General features: G+C 36.2%; 1 protein-coding gene across 1 annotated transcript in view; it reads right to left on the bottom strand.

The window, feature by feature from the left end:
• Positions 1-27,567, bottom strand: part of BARD1 (BRCA1 associated RING domain 1) — a 72,887-nt gene that overhangs the window by 34,299 nt on the left and 11,021 nt on the right. Inside the window, exons 2-5 of the mRNA XM_081051800.1 lie at positions 24,750-24,806; positions 19,997-20,145; positions 6,027-6,991; positions 66-146 (exon numbers count right to left, since the gene is read on the bottom strand). Coding sequence (XP_080907926.1) covers positions 66-146; positions 6,027-6,991; positions 19,997-20,145; positions 24,750-24,806 — 1,252 coding nt within the window. The remainder of the gene's footprint in view (positions 1-65; positions 147-6,026; positions 6,992-19,996; positions 20,146-24,749; positions 24,807-27,567) is intronic.

Genomic DNA, 27,567 nt, shown 5'->3' on the forward strand with positions numbered 1-27,567 from the left:
TACATAATCGTTAACTATAAAACATAAAGAGAATGGGAATGAAAAACAAACAAACAGAAAACTACCAATGGTGTCCATCCAGCATGGTCCTTAACATTTGGGTCACTTCCATTTTGTAAAAGGTATTCAACAGAAGGTACGTCGCCCTAATAGAACAATGAAAAAGCAGAAAAGAAATTAAAAATCGAGGGAAAAAAATAAGACATTCAGATTTTCTTTAAAGATTCTGTTTCTACAAGATAAAACTTAAATCTCTTCTCTTATGCCGACTGATCATGAGTTACTAAACGATAAATTACGTATGTATGAATGTTGTGTGGCCATGGAAGTCAGGTGGTCCGTCCTTGAATACAGTGCACAAAATCTCTGCTATTAGCAACCTATATCAAAATCAGTAGCAAAATACCAAATAAAAGACACGAGCCAAAGATTATTTGATTATAATAAAGTTCTTGAAGTCATCATTTCATTTGTGAAAAACATCCTTTTTGAACATACATGAAAATGATTTCTGAGTATTGTTTAAAACAATATTAAAGCCAATAGAACTGTTCAGTGAAACCAGTGTTAAAATTGCCAAACGCTGTTGTCTTAGGGGCTCTTACTCTATTTATCCTTAATAGTCATTGAGTTTATATACCCTTATTTGCTCAAAGATATTTTTCTAAGCAGAAGCAAGGCTTATTCTTTCCAAAAATAATGAACAGACCTTTCTCTGAAAAAGGCTGAATAAAAAAAGTTACGTTTGACAAAAATTACTTATGACTATATTGTGTTTTGTGAGCACTTTTTTAAGGAAAAGGAAATCTCTCCCACTCCCAGCCCCAACACTTTTTTGAAATGAGTTTTCTTCTGTTGGCTGATAATGTAGAAGTCATTAAGTTCTCTCAATACAGTTAACATTTGCTTTTATTTGATTGTTTTGGGCCACCTTTTAAATACTGAGTATCTTAAAATGGTAGCTTACTTAGTTTTCTAAAAATCACATCCACATACTCTCATGACATATATTTTTCTATGTTCCTAAATTAACAAAATGACCTTAAATATTCAATGGGCCTAAAAACTAAGCATTATATAGGTTGCAAATCAAATACTCCAGTTTGAATAGAAAACATTTCCCATAGTTCCTGAGGGGTGCGAATTATATACCTCTTGTGCAAGTTAACATGTAGTTAGCAACTTTTGCTCTATATTCAAGCCACTTCCAAATAAGCTCAGGAACATCTGTCAAGATACAATTTTGAATTTAAAACAATCGCACGAATATAAGGGCAGATGAACTGCCAGAACCACACACATTCCCAGCCTTCAACACGAAAATAAACACAAAAAGTACACAGAAAAACTTCCTCAAAAATCTCCTCATTCTAATTTTACATGGCAATCACAAAATCTGTTCACCTAAAGAAGCCCATAAAATAATATAAACACAATCGTGGAATGGAAGAGTCACGGGGATAGTCACATACGAATAAAGTGACAATGTAGAGACTAAAAGCAGACTTTCTTGTAAGGCTGCTACACGGAGGTATTTTTCTTTCATGTCACCCCCTCATATAATCAAAGATTCCACCTCTAGACTTTGCTGAAATGTACAGCGGATTTGAAAACTGTTTGCTTTTTATACTCAATCTGCTTTCTCTTCCCTGGTACTTAAAAGTTTGTCATATTTTCATCCTACTTTAAGTAAATTTAATGTCATGCACATAAATAAAATTATGATAATTAGGATCCACAGTAACTGAGTAAGCTTGAACCAATATGAAGTTTCCAGGAAATAAATTAACTTCTGCTTCTCATTTCTTTAAATTACTTTTTTTCTGTAGCAGAATATTTTCTGAGCAATAAGCACTCACTTTTAGGCTCTTCACAACTTAGAAAAATATTGCGATTTTTTTTTTTTAAACCACAGCAAGAAAAAAGAAATTATCTAAGGAAAGTATTTACCAAGGCTTATAAGAAATTATAAATGGATTGGGTATTTTGAAGTAATACCTTAAAAGCTGAAAATAAGGAAGCATGTGTGATACATGGAATTTTCTTTTTGCTAAGCTTACATTCAAAGGAAAGATGCTTCTCACATTCGTGAGCACTATAATATAAATTAACTTTCCAAAACACACACACACACACACACACACACACACACACACACACACACATTTTTCCTTATAATAAAGGTTAGCTCTTCCTAAATGTTATTAATAAACATCTTTATAAAAACAGCATAGTCCATTACAATCAAGTGCAATAATAAGGAGTCACTCAACACGGTTAAGCTTTTCCACATAAATGATCTGAACAAGTACCTAAAACTTCTCTTTTTAGCAACTAGATGTCATTAAAAAAAAAAAAAATTTAGTCACCTGGAATGGAGCTCTAAAATATATTAAACACTTCCCTGGCTTCTTAGTCAGTTTACTGAATAAATTAATTTCACAGATGCTTCTGACAACCTCGTCACTGTGACAGTAAGTTACTGATATTACAAAGGTGGTGGGTGACAGAGGGAAAAGGAATACTAATTCTAAGAGGTACGCTAGAAATTAAAGTTTTGAAAATACCACAGATGACAGTTTGTTTCTGAGTCCTTTGCTTCTTTCTCAGGAAGCTAGAATGAAGGACATGGAATCGCATGACTTTACACACAATATAACATGACCCCCTTAAGTATAATGAATTCTGAAGTCAAACCCTGAAGGAGACTCCTCACAAGGGATTTTCTCTCTACCCAGATCAGTCATCACCTTTGTTATGTTAAGCACGTCACGCCTTCTTTGTGTCTTCAAAATATTATCTATTATGTCTGCATAACAAATACATCCTATGACACGCCAACTTTAAGCCATTCTTGTATTTCATAACACCTTCACCGCTGTGGCATGAATTATGAGTAATCGTTACCACTTTAAAAATCTAACCAGAAAACTTTGGGAAGGTTTTTCCCAGCACCTATAAATTCTCCAGCAAAGGTGACATAGAGGAACAGATCAACATTTTCTGTCTAAAGAAATGTCAAATACTAAGGTCTTTTTTTTTTTCATCAAATCAAAAGAATAAACAATACAAGCGTTTATCTTAGTTTCTACTTAGGCATAAGGCATAAAATCTCCAATTTATAATGCAATGTTCTCAGTAGCCTTTTAACCACAGGTGACATCCATGTTCAAATGGAAAGAAACATGGGGAATAAAGAACCTACTGACTCTCGACGAACATTCTGGTTAAATGAGAATGTTCACAACATCCCAGTCGCCATGGGAATGAATATTCTGCTTGCAATTATGTAGTGAAATAAAAGTATAAATAAGGTACTGAAGAACTGTGTGTAGAGTTTGCATTCAAATGGAGCTAAATGTTCAAAAACTAGTTGGCTAGATTATACGCCCAAAATCCTAAGGGAAAAAGAATTTGAGAACTGATAGCCCCACCAGTATCTGCTGATATAGTAAATGTCTACATTCCGGCAGCCTGAATATTTAGGCAGTTTGGATATTTAATAAGGGCCTTCTACTGCCAAGATAAATAAGATAACAGATGCTTTACATTAATCCAAAATTCCCACTTCTAGGAATTTATCTTAAAAATACACCTGCTTACATATGAACCAAAGATTGCTTACGGCCATACTGTTTACAAAAGTAAAAGAATGAAGAGCAGGCTTCCTTCAGTAAGGAACTAGTCACATAATAAAAATTCATGGGAAGCTATGCTACTATAAAAATGTACAGAAAGTTGTATATTAATATGGAAAACATGTGCTTATATTTGCATAAAGAAATTCACAAAAGATACAAAGAAAATTTAAAAAGAGGTGAACAGGAAGGGCTTGTCACCAATAGGGTGGCTGGGGCAGAAAGAGGAGTGAGGCTTTCCACTATAAACACTCTAATTTTTATTTGTGAAATGCGAGGTTATTATTCCTGCTTTGAAATTAAATTTTAAATGAGGAATATACTCCAGATAACAACACACTAACTGAGGAGTCATATAATACATAGAAAGCTAAAAGAATGTAAGCGCAAACATAATAATAATGTCACCACAGAGAAGAAACTAACTCTGGGAATTCTGAAAAAGACTTACTAACTAGGTGGATGTGAGCTAGATTTTGAAGGTTAGGTATAAAGGGCCAGAAGGGAAAAGGGAAGGATGCAGAGGAAAGAATTAAGAGGCTGAGAAAAGAAGACGTGACAGAATTGGCAGCATTAATGAATGTATCTGAATAATTCATAAGGTGAAAAGTTCTGTCTTAAGAGGCTACTGTGGCTTTTTTCACGGCCTATGCCAGGGTAGGCAAACTATGGCCTGTGGGCCAGACATCTGATTTTGTATGTAAAGTTGTACTGGTTTACATACTGTCTGTGGCTGCTTCTGCACTAGGACAACACAGGTGAATAGCTGTTATAGAGAATATTTGGCCTGCAAGGTTCAAAATATTTACTCTAATTTCCCTAAGCATTAGCCAAACCACGACCTAGACTTTAGGTCCTAGAGATCCTTATTAATAAAGATAAATTATTCTTGTGGTTAAAAGAAAAATTCTCTACCAGTGTTAAATGGATGCTTACGTGGTTGTCTCAAAAGAATTCCCAGAAAGCAAAACATAGGAACTAAAGCAGCCTGCGTTCTCATGTATTAGTCGGAAAAATTAACAAAAATATAATTATTATCATGTTAGCTACTTATGTCTGTAAAACACTAATATCATTATGTTAAGATTTAAAGTAGCTTATGTGCACATATATTATACATATATGTATACATTACATATAACAAAGGAGACAAAAAATACCATCTGATTTTTAAATCACACTTTGCAAAAATCAAACTAAAATGTAAACAGAGCCAACTCGGAAAATTAAGGTTATTAAAAGTATGTGTAATCCCTAGCACGTAGTCAGGTTGCAGGTTCCACCCTCACTTACATCAGATATAAAGTATTCTACATTCATCATTTATTGGAAGATAAAGCAAAGAAAAAAATAAAACACTAACATTTGGGAGAAACTCATTTTGGTGCTCTTCTTTTTCTCCATACAAAAATGTAGGGAATCCCTGCACCTGGTGTCTATTCCATTTCTTCCCAGATGTTTGCTCACAGGCGTCACATTTGGGGGCCTCAAAGGGGTTCCTTCCAGACCTCCCAAAGTTCTCTATCCATGCAAAAGACCCAATGACTTCCCAGTGAATTTACTGAAAGATCATAAAAGCTATCCTAATTTAGTACTGAGCTCTCCCATATCGTATTTTCTTAACGCTTGCAGAAATTACCCATCAGTCTGTAAAGCTATGGTGCAAGAGTGCGGTACCTGTGTCACTTTCAGAGTAACCACAGCAAGCACACCTCAAGCTCCACAAACCAGCCATGTTCCAAAAAACAAGCACCGCCATACCCTACGTGTGGAGGCAACAAAGAGCATTAACTTCACTGAACAGGACAGTAAAAGGAATGGCTGGCTGGAGGGCAGAGAAGCTCCTTTGTGGTGAGCCACAGGAGCCACTTCTGACAGTCAGATTTCTGACAGCTACTAGAGAAATGCACAGATCACATCTTTCAACCTTCCCCATTCTGGCAGTGCCCCTAGCAGTGTCATACACAGAAGCTCACCACCTCTCACATCGCCCCTAGCTCTTTGCTACGTCAAGACATGTTGCCAGCAATAACCTGGCAATTGTCTGTATTCATAAGGCATGAGAAGAATAGATAAACTGAACAACGGACAAAATGGTGAAAACTGAACAAAACCATTATACAACAGACAAAAATGGAAGCACCTGACAAAACGGAAGCTAAAATACTGAAATACTGGTTTCCTCCTGCTAGGTCACGTTCCCTGGGCCCAGTGACCACTGCTCTGAGGTGGAGATGCAGTCCCAATGAATTTTGCTTCTCTGGTTCAATCTTTAAAACTACCACACCTGTGCTACGTTCATTACCCTTGTAATCTCATTTTTCACAAACCCCTGCAGAAATTGTCTGAAACTCATTCTGAAACTGTATTTCAAAGTAAGCAGCATACCTTAATTGAGGCAATGTGCAGCAAAGTCTCTCCTCTGTGATTTCTCTTCACAGCCATCAGGCTCCTGGATAAGGGCGTCATTGCTGAGGAGCTGGACATCATTCGTCTGTAACCTGGGCTGCTCAGTGCGGGAGGAGGTACACCTGGTGAAGGGCTACTGGATTCATCTAACACATCACTATTTTTCCTCTTTAATGTGTCACCAACTTTCAGTTTGCTTGAAGGTGGTGAGGAACAGGCAGGCAACGGCATGTTTTCTGGGAGCACTGCTTGCTTAACTGAATTGCCACTGGGGCTGAGGATATTGCTTCTACCTCTCTTAGAAATGGGACTGGAACGTCTCCTGCAACGCCCACGTTTTGTGGTACGACTTGAGGGCATGGATTTCTTAGATGTAAGACAACTTTCATGGAGATTCTTCTCAGGAGTCACTACTTCATTCCTGTTCTCAATTTCTGGAGACTCTATTTGCTCAGCCAATGGTAAAGAGCCTTCGGTTAAGCTTCCAAAACATTCCAATTCTGTTACAGAGCCACTTGCTAGTATGTCTACTTCACCATTTAGCTGAGAACCAGCAGTACCAGATGGTTGGCTAAAGAAAGATACCAGCTCTTTCTTACATTCCTTTTTGGAGTCAAGTTCACCATCTTTTTTCTCTGCCTCTAAATTCCATTCTTGGTTGACTTCAGCTAAAGTTTCCTTTTGTTTTTTTTTCCCAGATCTTGTAGAAGCCTTTTTAGCCCTCGCAGAAACCTCCACTGGAGGACTTGCAGAAGAAGCATATTCATACACTGAGGCCTGTTGAGCATTTCCATCATTTATCATTTGAGGCTGGGTTTGCACTGAAACTTTACTCACAACGTATCTGACCTTCTTACTTCGAGGACTAAACCACATTTTTATTGAATTCTTCTTATTTTCTGCATCATTAAATAAGCTTTTTCTAGATATATCTTCTTTTAAATCTGATAGAAAAAAAGGGAAGGAAATCTGTTACAGAAACTTAATCTCTCCCATCTTGAGCTCCCAAAGAATTTTGTTCATAGTTCTGAAATGTATCACCTTTTATTTGTGTACCTCTCTCTGCCCTCCTAGACTATAAACTCTGTGAGCACAAATACTCATTCAACAAACTCATTCAACAAATATTTATAGAATCCTACTTTAGTCCTGACAATGTTCTAGGGACTGGAGATACAGCAGCAAGCAGGAAATTTACATTTCACTGGGAATAGACAGAATATACAAATAAATAAGTAGAACATACAGTATGCTGGTGACGATAAGAGCTATGGAGAAAATATTAACTAAATAGGGAGATATGGGATTCAATAAGCAGTAGTCAAAAAATTAAGACTTGTTAATTGATGCTTAATTTTTTTAAAAGACTGAAAATCCATCAATATAATTCACTATATCAACAATAAAGGAGAACTATGTGATTTTCTTAACAGATACAGAAGAAAACATTCAACATCCATTCATGATTTTAACTCAACAAATTAGGGATAGAAGGGAACTTCTTCAACCTGAGGAAAAGCCATCTACAAAAATAAACTCAGCTAGTATCACACTTAATTCTGAAAGACTGGAACTACTATTTTGTTCCCATTACCTTCTTCCTATTTATCAAAACAAGGCAAAGGTGTGTCTGCTTTCACCATTCCTATTCAGCATCATACTGAAAGTCCCAGACAGTACAAGGTAAGAAAAAGACATAAAAGGAACAGAGATTGTAAAGGAAGATATAAAACTGTATCTATTTATAGTTGACTTTATTGACTGTACAGAATATCCCAAGTAAATCTTTTAAAAAAATTAATGAAACTAACAAGATTTTAACAAGGTCATAAAATACAAGGTCGATATAGCACATTCAATTTCAACTGTATATCTATATACTAACCGTGAATAAATGCAAACTGAAAGTTTTTTTAAAATTTGGTACCATTATAATAGTACCATAAAGACATAAAAAATATAAACCTAGCAAAATATGTACAATTTCTATTTGCTAAAAATTACAACACATTTATGAAAGAAATCCTATACAAATGGAAAGACATATCATGTTCATGAATTGGAAAATTCAATATTGTTAAGATGTCAATATTGACCAACACAACAGACCAACATAATCCCAGTGAAAATTCCAGTAGGTTTTTTTGTAAAAATAGACAAGCTATTCTGAAATTTACATAGAAAAGCAAAGGAACTATAATGTGGAAAACAAAAGACCTAGAATAGCAACAAAATATTGAAGAACAAAGTTGTAGAACTCACACTACCTGATTTCAACTTACTTCAGACAAAATGAATCTAGGGGATTAAAAGCAATAGTCATGATTCCTAGGGTAATATCTAATATAATCTCAAGCTTTCTAAACCAAAAACATAGGAGAGTGAATGAACTATGTAACTACAGACTCAAGTATACTCTGGAGCAAAAGAAGCCAGATACAAAAGAGTACATAAAAACAGCTAAAACCAATCTAATGTGTTAAGTCAGAATAGTAACTATCCCTACGGGGATAGCAGGCAGTGACTCAAAATGGACAAGAAAGGCTTCTAGAGTACTGTCTATTCTTCTGGGTAAGTTCAGTTTGTAAAAATTCATTAAGATATAGAGTTATGAGGTATATATTATACTTTAAAAAGAAGTTTCTAAAAACATACGTATTTGGAATTGGGAATTAAAACACAAAAGATGCAGTAGAGTTAAAAAAAAAGCAAAAAAAACGAATCACTGCCCCTAAGTTGACAGGCATACCATTTTTGTGGGTGAGTACTCTTTTTGTATAAACCACCTTGCTTCTTTAGCTATGGTGGTCACCAAGAAAAGCCTCTCTGAGGAGCTTGCTTTTGAGTTGAGACCTAAATGACAAAAGGAAACCAGCCATGTCTAGGAAAGCATCTCCCAAGTAAAAGGAAGAGCAAAGTGCCAAGGTCCTAGGTTGGAAACGAATGTAGCATATTCAATGGACAGAAAACCAGTGTGGCTGGAGCTTGCACAAGCAGAAAATGAAGGGAAATGAAGTCAAACCCATAAGCAGAACTATTCTATAAAGAGCTCAGTCTCAGGTTTGGTTTGGTTTGGTTTTGTTTTCTGCTGGTACTCCTCCTTTCACCAGCCTCTGAACTGGAAGGGCCAGGACTCTCTATTGGCAGTCACTCCGTTGGTAATCGCATGATATGCACTGTTATCCACATGTACACTGACAACTCCAAATATTTATGTGCAGCCTAGACCTCTACCCCAAACTCCAGACTCCAATATTCAACTACATACTTAACAATCTACTTGCATGTCTACTCCTAATAAGTTTTCACATTGAACATGACCAAAACTGAGTTCCTGACCCACATTCTCCGATATCTGCTCCTCCAACAAGTTTTCCCAGTTCAGTAAATGGAACATCCATCAGTCCAGGCGCTTACGACAAAAACCTTTGAGTCAAACTTGCCTCTGCTCTCACATCCCTTGATGCAAAATGCAAGTTCTACCAGTTCTACCTGCAAAATGCATCCAAATTCTGACCACTTCTCACCACCTCCACTCCTGCTACCATGCTGTAAGATACCATCACCTCACTAGATTACCACAATGGACTTCTAAGTCACCTCCTTGATTACATCCTTGCTTCAGTCTCCGTAAGTCTATTCTCAACACTGCAGCCAGTGATCCTTTTACAAATGGTCAGATCATGTCATTAAAACCCTCCAGTCACAAAAATCTTCCAACCTGACGTTAAATAAAAACAAATTCTTAGTATCGTAGTGGTTTACAAGGCCAGAAACAATCCGATCCTCCATTAGCTTCCTGATCTCATCTCCTGTTCTCTCCTTACTCACCGTTCCAGCCACTGAGCCTCTGTTATTCCTCAAACACCCCAAGCGTGCCTCTATCTCTGAAGCTTCACACATGCTGACCCTGTGCCTGGAGAACTCTTCCCCAAATAACTGTATGACATACTCTCTGACCAATTTCAGGTCATTGCTAACATGTCATTTTTTTGTGAGACCATCTCTGACAACAATATTTAAACTTGAAAACCCTCACCTCCTATTTATTTCACTTATATTTTTGTATCTTGTCTGTCTCTTCCCATCAGAAGATAAGCTCACTAGATCTCACTAGACTCAATTCAGGGAAGGGGAATGTCTCACACTAAAATAATCACTCTGGCTGCTATGTAGAGAAGAACTTTAGAAGGAAAAAAAGGGTCACAGTGACCAATTACATGGCTATCATCCACGTAAGATTAAGATCATAGTGGATTTAGCAAAGTTTGTAGCAGTAGAAATGGCAAAAAATATATATATATATCAGATACAAAATCTAAAAGACAATTAATTAAACCCAGAGACAGGGGAGAGACAATAAAATGTTTAAAGATCAGGAGCAAGAAGGTATTACCACGTTAATATATTTAGGAACTAAAAGACAGCCAGTATACCTGCCTTGCAGAGACCAAGGAAGAAAGTGATTTACAGATAAGACTATAAAAATAGGCAACAGCCGGACCATGAAAAGTCTTGCTGGCAATGATAAAGACTTTGATACCTATGCTAAAAGCAATGGAAAACCAATAAAATGTTTTACATAAGTTTGGTGGCATGACTACATCTGTACTTTTAAAAGATCATTCTTAGGCTGGCCCAGTGATTCGGGTGGTTGGAGCGCGTGCTCCTGGCGCCGGGGTCGCAGGTTTGATTCCCACATGGACTGGTGGACTGTGCCCTCTACAGCTAGGATTGTGGATGACAGCTCTCGCTGGGGCTGGGCTGCCGTGGGCAGCCACGGGGCTGTTGTGCGTTGCCATGAGCAGCCTGTGGCCAGCGTGAGTGGCTGGCAGTCGGAGAGAGCTGCCGTGAGCTGCCGACCATATAGCAGCATGGGACAGGGAGCTGTGTCCTACACAACTAGACTAAGAAACAATGGCTTGAACCAGAATGGGGGGGGGAGTGGAAAAAGGGGAAAAACAAAAGATCATTCTTGGAGTGTGGGAAACAGATAGTTAAAAGGCCAAAGTAGGAGTCTAAGTAGAAGACAACAGACTGGGGAGGTGGTGTTAGAAAAAGTAGAATTATTTGAAAAATACTTCAGCCATAGGGGGGCCAGTTTGCTCAGTGGTTAGAGCGCAGTGCTCATAACACCAAGGTCACCGGTTCAATTCCCACATGGGCCAGTGAGCTGCGCCCCCCACAACTAGATTGAAAACAATGACTTGATATGGAGCTAATGGGTCATGGAAAAACACACTGTTCCCCAATAAAAACGTGTGTGTGTGTGTGTGTGTGTGTGTGTGTGTGTGTGTGTGTGTGTTCAGACATAAAATTCACAGGATTCGGTGATATAATGAATACAAGAAGGAGATGACAAGAACGATTCACATGTTTCTGGCTTACATACTGAATGAACCTAGAGAGTAAACACTGATGTTGGGAGACAGACAATGTACCAGGAGTCCTGAGCAGCCCTGTGTGATCCTGCATGGTGTACCAGGAAGGGAAGGCCCTAGCTGCTCTTCACCCAGGCTGTTTCTCACGTCTATGTTTGCAGCAAGCAACTCTGACAGATGTGGTAGTGTCTCCCTGTGGAAAAAAAGCAGGCCTACTTTCGCTTACTACAGAAACACTCAATTCCCCAAGCTCAAAGTCTGTTTCCTATATCACAACCCACTGTGTGTACAGGAATCCATGAAGGGCCCTTTGCCAATTATGATCAAAGATACAAAACTGCTAAAAAGCAAACAACAAAAAAATTAGCAAATCAAGTCCAGGTATTACAAAGACGATATGATAAAATATTTGCAAATTTTAAATGTATAAACCCTTTCACAAAGCAACTGCACCTCCAGTAATTTATCTTACAAAATATTCATGCATGTGCCTGCAAATACAAATGTGTAAGAATGTTAATCACAGCAATGTTTGTAGTCGCATAAATTAGGAAAAAAGTCAGTGTTCATCAAGTGGGGATCAGTTAACTAAGGAGCATTTATACTACAAAATCTTATGTAGCAATTATATGTATGGATATCAACAAGAAAAGATCTTCAAGACACTTCTAAGGTAACACAATCCCTTTGTTTTTAAAATTTTATGTTTATGTCCAAGTATTTTCATAAATTCATAAAAGAAAGATGGGAAGGTTAAACAAAACAAACAATACCTCTGAAAAGCATAGGGATCTTGTAGTTTTCAGTTGAGGGAAAAGGGTAGAGGGAGACCTCCGTGTTTTACCCTACACACTTTCAGACTGCTTCATCAGTTGCAAAAACGTTCTCTTATATTTATGTCAATTAAACAAATAGAAAACAAAAGTTGTGTAAGGTTATATACTTAGCTGCTGATAGAGCTGGCATTTGAACTCATCTGTTGTCCCTAAGTAAACATTAAAACTTTTTATTAAGTACAGACTATACGTGATATTGTAATTTATAAGAAATGCATATTTGGTCTTCGTCCACTGTTCCTGGCACATAGCTCCTAAAACCCTTATAATTTCCTATATGAGAACCATAAGGGCATCTATGTTATAATATTTAGGTTCCCAGTTCCTGAACTAGCTCCAGACTAACAAAGGTGAAATGGGTGGCCTTTTGTTGTTCATCAGGAGCCTCTTTCAACCATCCCTGAGTTGATGTTAATGAAGTAACTTTTGGAGAGCCCCAAAGAATGTTGGTTGCCAGAGGAAGCAACTGTGATTAGAGGGTTGGAACTTTCAGTCCCATCCGCTGACCTCCAAGAGGGGAGTACTGCTAGAGATTGAATCAGTCACCAATGGCCAATGATTCAACAATCGTGCCTAGGTAATGAAGCCTCTGCAGAAACCCAAAAGGACAGAGCTCAGAGACTTTACCAGCTGGTGAACACATGCAGGTGCTGGAAGAGCAGAACGCCCAGGGAGGGCATGGAAGCTCCACACCCCTTCCCACATACCTTGCCCTATGCTTCGCTTCCAGCTTGCTGTTCCTAAATTATGTCCTTTTATAATGAACGAGTAATCAGGTAAGTAAAATGTTTTCCTGCATTCTGTGAGCTGCTCAAACAACAGCCAGCCTGTTAGAAGCACAACCTGGACTTGAGATTGGCATCTGAAGGGGAGTACGGTGGGGGGTGCCCTTAACCTGTGAGAGCTGATGTTATCTCCAGGCAGACAATGTAACAATTCAGCTAAATTGTAGGGCACCCAACTGGTGTCACTGAATGGTCTGTTGTGTGGAAAATGCACATACCTGTTATCAGAGAGAAGTAATGCTATAGTAGTGTGAGAGGAAAGGAGACACACAAGCCAAGTAAGTTTTTCTTTGCACTATGTATGTTATAATCTCTATAGGTCTTGTATTCTTAAGCCTACCAATCTTGCCCATTAACAGATGCTCAAGAAATAGTGAATGAATTGTAGTTATCCACTTTATGATTCTAGCAATGACCCTCATTCAAATTGTTTTATTTTTGCCTTTAAGCCCATTCATTTTTCTTTTAAAAGCATTCCTTCGAATCCTCTCCTCCCACTCCATACAGACAGGTAAAACCAACCCAGACCAGCCCAGCACAGTGATAAGTGTATAAATGGTGCTCAGAAAATATTGATGAATAATTACTTGATATCCTTTCTTAAATCTTGACAAGTATTTATACAAGGAAGGCCACAATTCATTTTAAGGGCTAGAAGAAAACTTGAGGATCACTCATCTAATTCTCTCAGTTTAAAAATGAGAAATTAAAAGTTATAAAGAAGGAGGGAATCTCCTAACTCACCATCCAGTGCTCTTCTCTCTACACAAACTGGATTATCAAGAGGCCATTTCAGGTACAAAAAAAAAAAGGAAAGACAGGAAAACCGAAACAACCACCACTACTTTGCAGGTTTAACAATGCTAACAAATAATTTCATGCTGCCTAATATTCACTCTCCAAATTAACACAGATTTAATAACCTCCTCTGACCAACTGGAAAGCTTAGAATATGTTTTCTTTGTCCTATTTTTAAAATAAGGAAAAGAAAAGGACCTGAATTATGTTTTTCTCCTGAGAAGTCACTCTTCATTCATGGTGAAGAGAATTCAGTATAAAACTTTCCTCACATTACAGAATCTAAAGAATAATTTTAATGAACCAAGTTCTAAAACTAAATTACCTTAAGAAGAATACCAGTCATACAGCTAAGAACTGGTAACATCCACTGTGTAGGGAATAAACATGTCTGATACTACTAAAGCATTATATAAAATGATCGTGTGCTTATTCTTGAGAAGTTTCAATAATTAAGAGATACAAGATAATTTAATTTCATTTTTCTTATTGTTTCTGAGGTTAATTTTCAACATCCTCATGTCTTAACATATTAGAAAGACAAAAAATTTATGAAATATTATTTTTAATTCCTTTGGTATTTTTCTTCATACAGACCACTTTATCTTATCAGTTCAAAATTATTAATACACCAGAGAATTAGTAAACTAAAATCTCAAAACTTCTCTAAAATTCAAAACTGATTCCTCTATCTATTTCCCTTTACCTCATGTGTCTTGCGTATAAAAATATTACCTTTATAAATCGATCTGCCCAAGACAGCATCTTAAACAGGTAAGAAAAAATGAAAAATAGTGGATTTTGAGAAACAAATAATTAGTATTTATCTCAGTAGAAATTTCAGAAACATGATCCTAAACAAAGGAATTCATTCAACACTCTTCTCCACTCCAGAGAAGCTAGCCCTTCCACCTGGTGGAAATGGGAGCACTACCCTTGACAGTAAACTGATAAATCCAGCTAAAAGCAGGAGTGTGTATCTGAATAAGGGCAGACCCGCTGACACACTTCTTATGTCCTGGATGAATGTCACCTGGACCACAGAGTGTTATTAGGACAGGATCTTGGAAATCAAAAAAACGAGAATGAGGTATCCATTCACCGAGACTTTGCGTATAAAATTCAACAAGGTCTTTCCTCTGCAGTGGTAAGTAGATTTCAAATCCAAGTCATTTCTGATAGAATCTCAAGTCTAGAGGAAAGGTCAAAATGAAACGTTACCAGGATTACTTTCTAAGAAAGACTCCGGATTACACAGGCTCAAGATTAATCGTTTGGTAGTCTGTAAAAACTTGTATTTGATTTTTTTAAAACTTATTTTAAACAGTTGATGACATTTTCAACTAAAATCAAATCAAATCCTGAAGTCCTCAATGCTTATAAAACTTACAAAATGTGGAATTAGGTGTTTAAAGGAAAATTAAATTGACTAAAACAATCTAAATATAAAAAAAGCAAATTTTACACTCAGATATACATATTTCTTAACTTATAAAATAGTAAATGGAGAGAGCACATATTTATGTAATCTATTTGTACATAATAATGTTACTAATCGTCCAGTAAAATTAAATTCACTAAAAAATATTGTAATTGTGTACCTTGTCCTAACTAAGCAAGGACCACACAACAAACGTGATTGGAAGCTCTGGATTTTACGCAGCATATTGAAGTTAAGACTATAAAAAGCAAAACCACCACCACTGCTGGAACACAAATCACACTATTAACGTAGAACTACAACAGTTTTTATGGGTGAATGCTCCTACGCATGACAAATTATCATATTCATTGCATGAAGAAAAATACTGGTCCTTCCTCCACATAGTAAATTTCTTAACGATGACTTTTAAAAGAATTCTCTTCTCTGAATTTAAATATTTCTGACTTTTTAAATATTTCTGAATTCTCTTCTCTGAATTTAAATATTTCTGAGTTTGTAGGCACACAAACTACCCAGGAACAGAGATGTATATGAAGCCAAGGAGCTGCTTAGCCAAGTTTTTTATTAAAATTTAATAATAAAGTATAGAAAAAGGAGGCAATTAGAAAAAGTGATTTAGCTATCGTTAATCTACATCAAAGGATTATAATGATGTACATTGTGTGCCTTTCAAATCATCCTCTATTATAGGTTTCACAACAGAAGTTGAGAAATCTCTTTGACAAACTAGTCCCTTATTAAAAATCAAAGGAAAGTACTTTGCTACCATCTGTGTAACATTAACGCCTTCACTAAAGGATGATTATTTTGTAAGTTAAGAACTATTCAGTTCTATCTGAAAAAAAAAAACCAACAGCAACACAGCTATTCAAATGCTCATCTTCATCTATTATTAAAAAAATCATGGCATATATGAAACACTATGTAATTCGCCACAAAAACACCACCATCTCTCCGGAAACCAGAAAACAGGAAACTGTGATCTTATGAAAGCATAATCAAAGTACTTTTTTAATGTCACCCAACACCAACTTATGTTTCACAGAACTGGGCCGGCACCTGCAAGGTATGATTTAATATGATGGGGGACAAGAGAAAATAAAACTTTTAAATTTAACTCCATTAGTAAAAAGCAGATTATGTTATAAAGTTAAAATTATCCATAAATGGTTGTCAGAAAAATTTATGTCAGACAATCTCTTTAAAGTACACTGAACCGAGAAAAATCTGTTCAAGTATTTAGAAACTCAATTTAGAAAGTATTACTATAAATCAGGCTTCTTTATCTCCAGCATATACTAAGCTATGTCCACGACTTGACAAGTTCTCCCTAATTACCTACCTTAATCACAGTAATTATATATTTTATAGTAAATGCAAGTAACAGGTTCATTTGAAAGATAAATTGTGAACTACAGGCTTTAAAAAAATAAAAAAAATGTGGGAGATGTCCAACCATGGACTTAATTCATCATCTTCAACACCTGACCACTTAACCATACGATTCTGGACTTAGACTTCAGGAATCATTTAATCTTATACCTTTATTTCATAATGAGATCATTTTCCAATTTCCTCATTATAAAGAGGATTAACCGTTATTTGTCCGTTATTAGTTCCCTCTACCTACTCACGTCCCTCACCTTACACCACTTTAGTTTTAGAAGTATTTGTTAGATAAACTAACATAAAAGTACTGCATAAAACACATTAAATAGATAAACTACAAAGAAACACAGGGAAATAGTCTAAAAAATTTCAAATGTCCTTCAAGGCTAGTTTGTTTTAGAGGACATCAGGAGGAAAAGGTGATGACAATGAAACTTATAAGTAAAAAACGTTCCAGACAATGGAAATTACAGATCTGGATAGAAATTTATATTTCAGAATTTGTATTATATTTCAGATAGAATTTACATTTATCATCTTCTATAAAAGCGGCCAAGGAGGACGCTACTATTATACAATGAATGTTGAAACCAAAACCTAAGAATTCTTTTAAAATTGTTTTGTTTTAATTAAGTTTAATCTCTGGGAAATGAATTAAGTCTTAGCACTGCCAATTTTTCTCCAACTCAATTCAACAAACTTATACGTCTAACAAAAGCAATGTGCTAAATGATAAAACAAAAAGCAAGAAACTTACAATATGACTGCCCAGTTTAATCTAGATCCTCAATTTCCTTATCTGCAGAATAAAGGGATTAAAGAGACCTTGAGCTCCTAAAATTCTGACTGTATGTTATCCAAATTGTGAAAATTCAATTCATCTTAAAACAAGTGATGTTAAAGCCAGACTACTAAAGTGTGATAAGGACTGAAGTAATTATTATCCATTATAATAAGGAAAACAAACACAAAATGGCCTTTGGAAAATTAATCACCATAAATCCTCAAATTCCAGCTCTATTCTTACATAGACAGCATTCTAAAAGGCCTCAGGTCCCACACAAAAACTTGTTCTGAATGCAATAATTTCTCTAAATATTTTTTTAATGATGAAACATTAAGGCATTTCAATAGTCACGATCCACAAAACATGAAAACCATATTGATGATTCAAACATCACAAACCACAGCAAAATTTCTCAAGAAGTCATCACTTATTCTTCTTTGCATGCTATGGTAGCTCCCTGGTATCCCGGTCTACCACAATCGACAGTGCATCAAGAGTTACTCTGTTCCCCTTCTATCACCATTAAAAATTTCACATTACTTGTTATGGCTTAAACTGCATCCCTCCTAAAATTCATATATTGAAGTCCGACACCCATTACCTCAGGATGTGACCTTACTTGGAAACAGCGTCATTACAGTGTAATTAGTAAAAATGAGTAGGACGGGACTCTAATGCAATATGACTGGTATCTTTATAAAAAGGGGAACTCTTGACACAAATATGCCTACAAGGAGAACATGTGAACATGAAGACCACCGTCTACAAGTCAAGGAGAGAGTCCTGGAACACAACCTTCCCTTACAGACCCTGAAGGATCCAACCTTACCAACACCTTGATTTAGGACACGTAGCCTCCAGAACTATGAGGCAATAAATATCTGGTATGTTAGCCACACAGTTTGCGGCACCTACTGTTACAGGAGTCCTAGTAAGCTAATATGAATATATTACTTTATAACAACTGGAGAAAAAACAAATCAAAACATCATGACAGACACAAATCTCAGAGAAGTACACCAAACCTCAGTGCATGACCAACATTCCCAATAGTCCACACATCTTTAAGATTCTGACAAAAGCCACTTTCACACAGACATGAACATTTTTCATATTGTACACTTAATTCAAGAGGCTCCTAAATCCTCCCCTCCACCCCCATCACTGTCAAAGATGCATGGACTCTTAAGAACTCCTGCTTTAGCCAGCATTGTCTGAATAACAATGAAAACAATAGATGAACTAATCATAAAAGTGTTCCCTATTGTGCTCTAAAGTGATTTACCACACAATATTTACTTTTTCAAAAAGTTAAGTACTTTTTCAAATATATGGTGATGGAAGGAGAACTGACTCTGGGTGATGAACACACAATGGAATTTATAGATGATGTAATACAGAATTGTACACCTGAAATCTATGTAAATTTACTAACAATTGTCACCCCAATAAATTTAATAAAAAAAGTTTTAAAAAAGCTCAAAAAAAAAAGTTATGTACTTTTTAATATGTGTATGCGTATAACTTCATCTGAAAATAAGTAAAATTTTATCACTACAGCACATTTTATCATAAAAGAATGGAGTCTAATATTGTAATCAAATAACTACATGAAGACAACTTTTCATAGGTAACTATGATTTCAATTCTTCTTAAAAATATAAGACTGTAAGTGTTTGCCTTGTTTCTTTATTTTGTCCAATCACTTCACCTTTAATAGTTGACAGTGACACATCGTTTTGAAAAACTAAGATCAAAAGGTTTAAAAACAGAAATCCAACCATTTTATATGAGTATTATCAATCATCACGACATCCTGCCAGTCAAGAAAAGGTTCTCCTACAAAGAAATACAAGTTAAAACGACGTGATCTGGTCAATAAAAAGACAATTCCAGTATCTAATTATGAAGATTCAAAACACTTTCTTTCCACAGCTAATTAGTTCTCAGCGGAAAGCACAATGGGAAGATACATAGTTAATACACAGAGTCTAAGAACAATTTGAAAAACGTTTACCCCATTTAAACAGAAAAAATGAATATTAGATTTTTGCTCTTTCAAAATGCGCTCAGGAAATTAATTCAGTCTAGAAAAGTGATTCATGGAAGAAGGTTGTAGTCTATCTTATAAAAGTGTATTTAAGTGAGATTAAGGACAAAATCACTATTCCACGTATATTATATAGAAATTAATTATCACAACTGAAAAAGCAGGCAGTAAAGGTGGTGAAAGTCTCTGGACTGACAATCAGAAGAAATGGGCTCTATTTCTCCTGCTTCTGATACTAATTACATGTGTTGATTCGGGCAGTATCATTTGACCTCTTTGGACCTTGGTTTCTCATCTACAAAAAAAGGGAGTCAGACTTAATTATTTTAAGGGAATCTGTCACCCACAATGTTTCTAAAGTATAAATCTTAAAATCTGAAATACGCTATTCAGAATTCTTGATAGATCTTTTATATACTTTATGTGATCAACATGAATTCATCAGTTATTTAACTAAGAAAAAGAGTGCTATTTCTCACCTGAAAGCTCATTCTCATGTAGCAAATTTCGAAGGTTACTACAGAGCTGGATCATGCTGTCCAGTTGTCTATTTATCTTCACATCTTGTATCCAGGCTGGGGTATAACACACTGGACATTCAGTTCCAATGCAGTCACTCACACAGTTACTTTAAAAGGATGAAAACATATACATATATATAATTATGAACGCATTCAGTAAAATCTGAATTCCATAAAATAAACATAGTTTGAACAGAAATAAATGAAGAAAAGTTTGTTCTAACAATTAGCAATTATAAAATATTTGTTAAAACAGTGTTTTTGAAAGAGTGTTATACTCATACATACAACATCTAAATCTAAAGTTGCTTAGATAATTTACACCGAAGGGACTTTACTTAGTCAGACATGAGTCTGTAATTTTTCTCTGAAAATAAATATATAGCTTCTAAAGGGCAAGAATACAGAGGGAGACATAAACAAACATATTTAGTACCCAATGCATAGCAGCCATGCATCTCAACCTTTCCTATCCTAAACCTGAATGCTGTGCTTCATGGAAATACCTAAAATTACCAGAGACTAGGAAAGGTATTTTTTTGTTTTGTTTTTTAACAAGTGTCTAAAGGCTTTAAATAAATTTTTCAGAAAAGATCTTCAGTCCTTTCAGGCACTTTTATAACCTGTAGATTCGATCAAATTACGTTCGGTTATCTGTCCAGGATTTATAGTCTCATAGTTAGAAGGATTTTCCTAACTTTGGGGATTACAAAACCCTTTGCAAATCTGATGAAGACATACTCAAGCTTGTGTAAAAAAGGGGGTTCAGAATCTCCCCTGAAGCCTATCTATGAATTCCGACATAGAAACCTACAAATCCACTCTTTCCTTGGTCTCACCTGATGGGTTCTAGCAGGACTGGGGAATGTAAATCGTAAAAGCTACACCTGCCCAAACACTACATTCATTTTCATGTGACCCGCTCATTTGTAGGCACACAGGATTCTGACAATAAGAGCTCGGTTCAGAAAGGGCCTGTGGCATTTCTAATCTTTGTATCTTAGGTGCTAGCATTCTAGATTCCTGAATCTAAGTAACTCAGTAAATGTTGTAAACTGAATCCATAAACCACACTGGGGCTGGAAGAGACCTTCTGGATCACCACAGCCAACACATACAAATTTTCTTTAGCAAAGAAAGGAATTTCTTTGAGTTTGTTTGCCTGTAGTTAACTTGGAACTTCAACATATAAAATAGATAAACTGATTCCTTAGGGGATTTAAATCAATTGTTGTGCAATACTTAATTATTTGAGGAACACTAGTGAAATACAGTGACAATCCACTCGTCAAAAACCACTACCTCGTTTTCAGGTAAAGAAAATGAGATCCAGGTAGTTAAGACACTTACCCAGCACCATACTACTACTTGCACCAGTCTATTTTATATATTCTATAACGTTTTTCTTACGAGTATAACTGTTCTCAAATTATTTTGTATACATTAATCCAGAATTCTGGGGAAATATGTCATTTCTCAATAAATCTGCATAAGTCAGTAAGCCTGTATTTCCCAAATACATAATGCATGATGTCATAAAATCATGCTGGGTAAATGACCCATTCAAACTACAGGATTTAATCAATAAAATTTTAATACAATAAAGTACAAAAAGCTCATTGGCATAGTTTTAGAATCCACACTGTAACAAATTTAGGAAACGATCACTTGCCAAGTAGTACCAAAACAAGACTACCCATAATTACCGAAAATACTCCTTTCTCCAACTACAGATATGTAGGTAATACCAGATTTTCTTCACATACATCAATCAAAACAATATATCACAACAGACTAAATACATGAGCAGATATGATAACCTAGTATTTAGCAAGACAAGAGATTTGCAATAATGTAAAACAGTACCATTCCTTGTTTTTTCCTTTGGTTTGTAAAATAGTTATTTTCCCTTTTAAAAAAAGTGTTTTTGTGTTAGTATGTAACAGGCTTATTGTTGTCCTTAAGTGAATTAGCATTTTTAAATGTCTTTTATATGGAAAATACACACACACAAAAGCTTTATGGGGTTCTCAATTTTTAAGTGTAAAATAGTCAGAGACCAAAACTTTTGAATCCTCCTGCCATTTGTCTGAAACGACTTTTATCTTAAAGTGAGTATGTGGACTACTTTTATCAGGGTTTGGAATGAAAGTACGCGAAACTACACAACACTAACAATGATATAAAAGACTGCACCTCCAACATCCCCCCACCCCCCACTTCTACGTCTCAGTTGGATTGGATATATCCAAACAATCTTGTAAAACCTCCCGGTATTTACAGCATTGCTCAGCAGTTTTACATAACTCCAAACTTGCAAAAATACAAATAGGTACCTTAATACGTGGCATCATAAAAATCAAAATGAACCAAAACTGCACTGAATCGATTCTTTCTTATGTTTGTGTCATATACAAATGACCATTTTCTCTCAAGATATACTCACGACTCTCAATCTTGCTGTAGTCACAGACCTCTTTAGAATCCAATTAAAAGGTATAGATGTGACTCTCTCTCTCTGTCTCTCTGTCTCTCTGTCTCTCTGTCTCTCTCTCTCTCACACACATACTCTCTCTCTCTCTCTCTCACACACACACACACACACACACACACACACACACAGACGCTTTACATATAATTTCATGGAGTTTGTTATGCTCCAGCAGCTTTGTCACTAATCTAGCATACACAGTGAGTACATCAGCTGAAACAAATTAAATCAGCTTGCTACAGAGTGGGAACTGGGAATGGGCATCATTTCATAAGGGGATCATGGGAGGCCTTTTGAAGGAGGTGACATTTAAGTTGATGAAAAGTTAGACTCACAAAAGTCCAGCAGAAATACATTCCAGATGAAAGGAATAGCAAGTGCAAAAGTTCTGATGCAAGAGTGAGTTTGGTATGATTCGTACACTAAAAGGAGAAGGTAGCTGGAACAGTGTGAGCCAGAGGAAGTGCGGTCCAAAGGGCTGGCCGAAACTAGGTCCTGTACAGGGTCTAGTGGACTCTAGTGCAGAGTCTGGGTTTTATTCTAATTGTATAGGAAGCCACTGAAGGATTTTAAGGAGGGTAATGATATGGATATGATTTACATTTTTAAAAGATCACTGACAACAATGTAGAAAATGGGGAAGGGACTAGTGATGAACTTATCTCAATAATCTGAGGAGAGATAATACGATGGTAGCTTGGGCAAAAGTATAACAATAGTAAGTACAGAGAAAAGTGGGAAAATTCAAGATTGAGGGGACATTTTGAGGTGGGACTGAGAGAAGTTAATGACATGGGCAAAGGAAGAAAAAGAAAGATCCGGTAGGACTTGTGGTTTGTGCTGAGCAACTGCATTTGGTGGCACCACTTATTGCTGTGAAGGCCACCAAGGCAGGAACAGATTAAAGGGGATGATGATCAACAGACGTGCCTTGAACGTATCAAGTCTGAAATCCCTTTTCATCATTCAAATGGCAACAGCAGGTAGACAACAGGTATGATTTCCTATCCCATCCTCCTGCCAGATATGCCCCATAACACATATATGTTTCTGGAAACAAAATCAGGACCCCAAACATAGCTGCCTCCCACATATCCCCAGCCCACTGAGGTCACAGTAAATTATTTTCGTCACGTGCTTAAATTTCATATTGCAGTTTGCTGATGCCAGATACCTTCATAGTCATAACTTGAAATAATTAAAAGATTGACTCAAAGGAGGCTATATTAACCCTGTCTCACACACAATTAAACTAAGACATTCAGTCTTTAAATTGATTTCTCCGGAATAAGAAATGGGATGAAATAAAAATCTAATTTTCTAACCTATAAGCCAGGGCTTTCATATAATAACATGGATATGATTTCACAATAACTGTTATGGCTTGAATTGTGTCTCCAGAACAGATGTTGAAGTCTTAACCCCTAGTACCGATGAATATGGTCTTATTTGAAAATAGTTTCTTTGCAGATAATCAAGTTAACATGAGATTATCAGGGTGAGTCCTAATCCCATATAACTGGCATTCTTATAAAGAGCAGAAATGTGGACAGAGAGACAAACATGCCTGCAAAGGAGAATGCCACGTGCATGTGAAGGCTAAGAACAGAGCGATGTATCTATGAGTCAAGAAATGCCAGCGAGTGCCAGAAGCCAAAGACACTCCACCAGAAGGTAGGAAAGAAGCATGGAACACATTCTCTCTCAAGCCCTCAGAAGGAACCAACACCGCGGGTACCTGCACTCAGACTTCTGGCCACCAGAACTGAGAGACAATACATTTCTGCTGTTCTGAGCCACCCAGTTTTGGGTCCTTTGTTATGGCAGCCCTAGGAAACTAATACAATAACTCTTAAGAACTAGACATTCATGATTTGGAAAGTCTAGATTCAAAATTAACTGGAAAAAATAAGAGACATATTTGAATTATATAATAGATATTAATACCCCCCCTCTCCAGCTTAACAAAGCTACTTATTAAGCTTTTTAACTTTGGACAAGTCATCCTCTTATTTTAGTGTAAGACCGGGAATATAATATAATATAATATAATATAATATAATATAATATAATATAATACCAGGTCTTATATAAGACTGGGTCTAATATTAATTTTTGCTCCAAAAGACGCATTAGAGCTGATGGTCTGGCTAGGTCTTATTTTTGGGGAAACACAGTATATGATATATACATAATATTTATTAAGCCACAATTACTTACCTACAGAAAATGTGTTCACATCCTCCTAAACACACAGGCTCCCTCAGAATATTAGTGCTGTTTGAAGAAAGGAAAACAATTAAGACTTAGTAACTGATAAATATTTTATACCCAACATGTTATAAGTCCAAGGCCGAACACTACCATTTCTGTCTTTCTCAAAGCAGAAGATATTAAGGATGTATTTATTCATCCTGGTTAAATATTGTATCATAACATATCTGATGAATTCAAATGGTATCTAACAAACTCAGTGCAAATCACAACACTTTTCATAAAATATATACTGGGAATATATTATTCATCCTGGTTAAATATTGTATCATAAAATATCTGATGAATTCAAATAGTATCTAACAAACTCAGTGCAAAATACAACACTTTTTATAAAATATATACTGGGAAGTCATCTCTAAACCTTTTACAACAGAGAAAGCCAATGACTGGCTGCTGTTTTCAACTACTAGGACACATTTTCACTTAATGATGCATGGGGTAGAACACAAATCTCAAATGAGATCCGTAAGTAGAATGACCATATAATGCACCGTCCAAATAACAGCATTTCTGAGAGTGAAGAGGAGCGTTAAGTGGATAGCACACTGGGGCAGCAGGTCTAATCCAGGACTGTTCCAGGAAAATCAGGACATCTGGCATCTTGCCCATAAGAACTCCATGTTCCCATAACAAAACAGTGGTTCCTGGATATTTTTGGTTATTTTTGTTAGGTAGCCAACTATTTTTCATAGATGTCTTGTCAAAAAGACAGCCATCCTTTCAATTCACAGGAAGTCAATTGTTTTGTTCTTAAGCAAGTGCAAATAGGAGTCATCAGGCTGGCAATCTGCAGACTGAATCAGATTCATGGCAATGGGGGAAGAGAGACAGAAACACAATTATCCCCAATGTTATCCATCACAATACCTGTTATACTTATTTGATAATCCTAAAAAGGTAATCTTGCTTACTAATAAACACACACCAAATCACTATATTCAGAGGGCATAATGTAGCAAGAGCAAACAGAAGTAAAGTTTTTAAAGGATGAACATATTTTTGTGCTTGGTTTCTTACACTAATCCTAGGACCTTTAGGTATTTACACCATTATTACCCAATTACCTCTGCACACATATCACACACATATCAATAAAGTTTTCCACACTTCTTGAAAGATCAAAAGTATCACATTGCACATTTTGATATGAACTTAAAAGTGAAATTGAGCTTTCAGAGAGTTAAAAAAAGAATGTGCACCTACAATGTTATTCTAAAGACACCAAAAATGGTGCTCACTGACATTATAAAATCAATTACTTTTTAAAAACTCACAATATCTGATTTCTCTATCATACTATGTAGAACATAGTGATAAAAATATGACTTGTGATGTGCCAGCCACTTGTGATTCTGGCCATTAAGATGATCTGTTACAATATTCTTGTTGCTTCTATAATTTTTGTTCATTGTTTGACCTACCAAACCTAATCTCTTATCTCCCAACCAAGTCTGTAGAATTCTACTTCATTAGAAGCTCTGACTCTTAGATTAGATTTTAAAAATGCTGTTAATCTCACTTCCTCCTGTCATACTGTGTTTCCTCAAAAATAAGACCTAGCCGGACCATCAGCTCTAATGCGTCTTTTGGAGCAAAAATTAATATAAGACTGGGTCTAATATAATAGAATATAAACATATATAATATAATATAATATAATATAATATAATATAATATAATATAATATAATATAATATAATATAAGACCCGGTCTTATATAATACAATATAATATAAGACCGGGTCTTGTATCATATTAAAATAAGATCCAGTCTTACATCAAAATAAGACTAAGTCTTATATTAATTTTTGCTCCAAAAGACGCATTAGAGCTGATGGTCCAGCTAGGTCTTATTTTCGGGGAAACATGGTAATATCCTCTCTCTTTCTTTCCATCACCCTGACCAAACCTCCACCTTCAGGTTGTTCTCCAGGGTGACAGGACGCCATTCAGTCCAGCAGCTCCCTGGACTCCCTATCTAGCCTAGGCCACAGAGTTAACCACTTCAGAGCCATCTTTACCACCGCCCACTTCCACTGACCCCTGAGACACTCATGGATGCAAATCTATAATGCTAGATCAGCCCACAGTCCACGACCTCCTCGCCTGCTCTCAGGATATGAATAACCATTATGAAAAGAAAGATACAAAAATATGTCGCTATGAATTTATTTGGTTGCTTTTTCATTTTGTACCCCTATCAAAGTGATGGATTAGATGTTCCATGGGTAAACAAACAAATGGATAGCTATTCAAAACAATCTTCATGCTCCTAAATCCCATTAATCTTACTGGAGCCAAATGGTGTGAGCTTTTCACCATCTAGACTCATTGCTACCTCTTCAGCCATAATCTTACCCCTCCCTCCAGTCACAGAAAAAGATCTCCTTCAGTCATTTTTCTTCTTAAAATGTGTTGCTCTATTTGTCCCTAGACCCTGTCTCTTCTCTGGTTCCTGAAGTTTTCTATTCTCATCATTATAGTCACCTTCTTCCATCTGCATCTAAACACAGATAATCCTCTGCACAGATAAACCTCTCCCTGGACCTGAAAAAAAATACTCTCTTTAGATCCTGCTTCCCACTCTACCTCCTGACCAGCTCTCCCCTTCCTTGCAGATAGAAATCCTAACATAAGTGCTCTATTCCAGCTAAATCCATCTCCTTACCTAGCTGGCTTTAACCTCTCACTGCTAAAAGTGCCCTCCAGGGCATTTTTGGTCCTCACTCACTCTGACCACTCAGTAAAATAACAGTGACAT

This window comes from Rhinolophus hipposideros, assembly GCF_964194185.1.
Source record: "Rhinolophus hipposideros genome assembly, chromosome: 6".
NCBI classification, from domain to species: Eukaryota; Metazoa; Chordata; class Mammalia; order Chiroptera; family Rhinolophidae; genus Rhinolophus; species Rhinolophus hipposideros.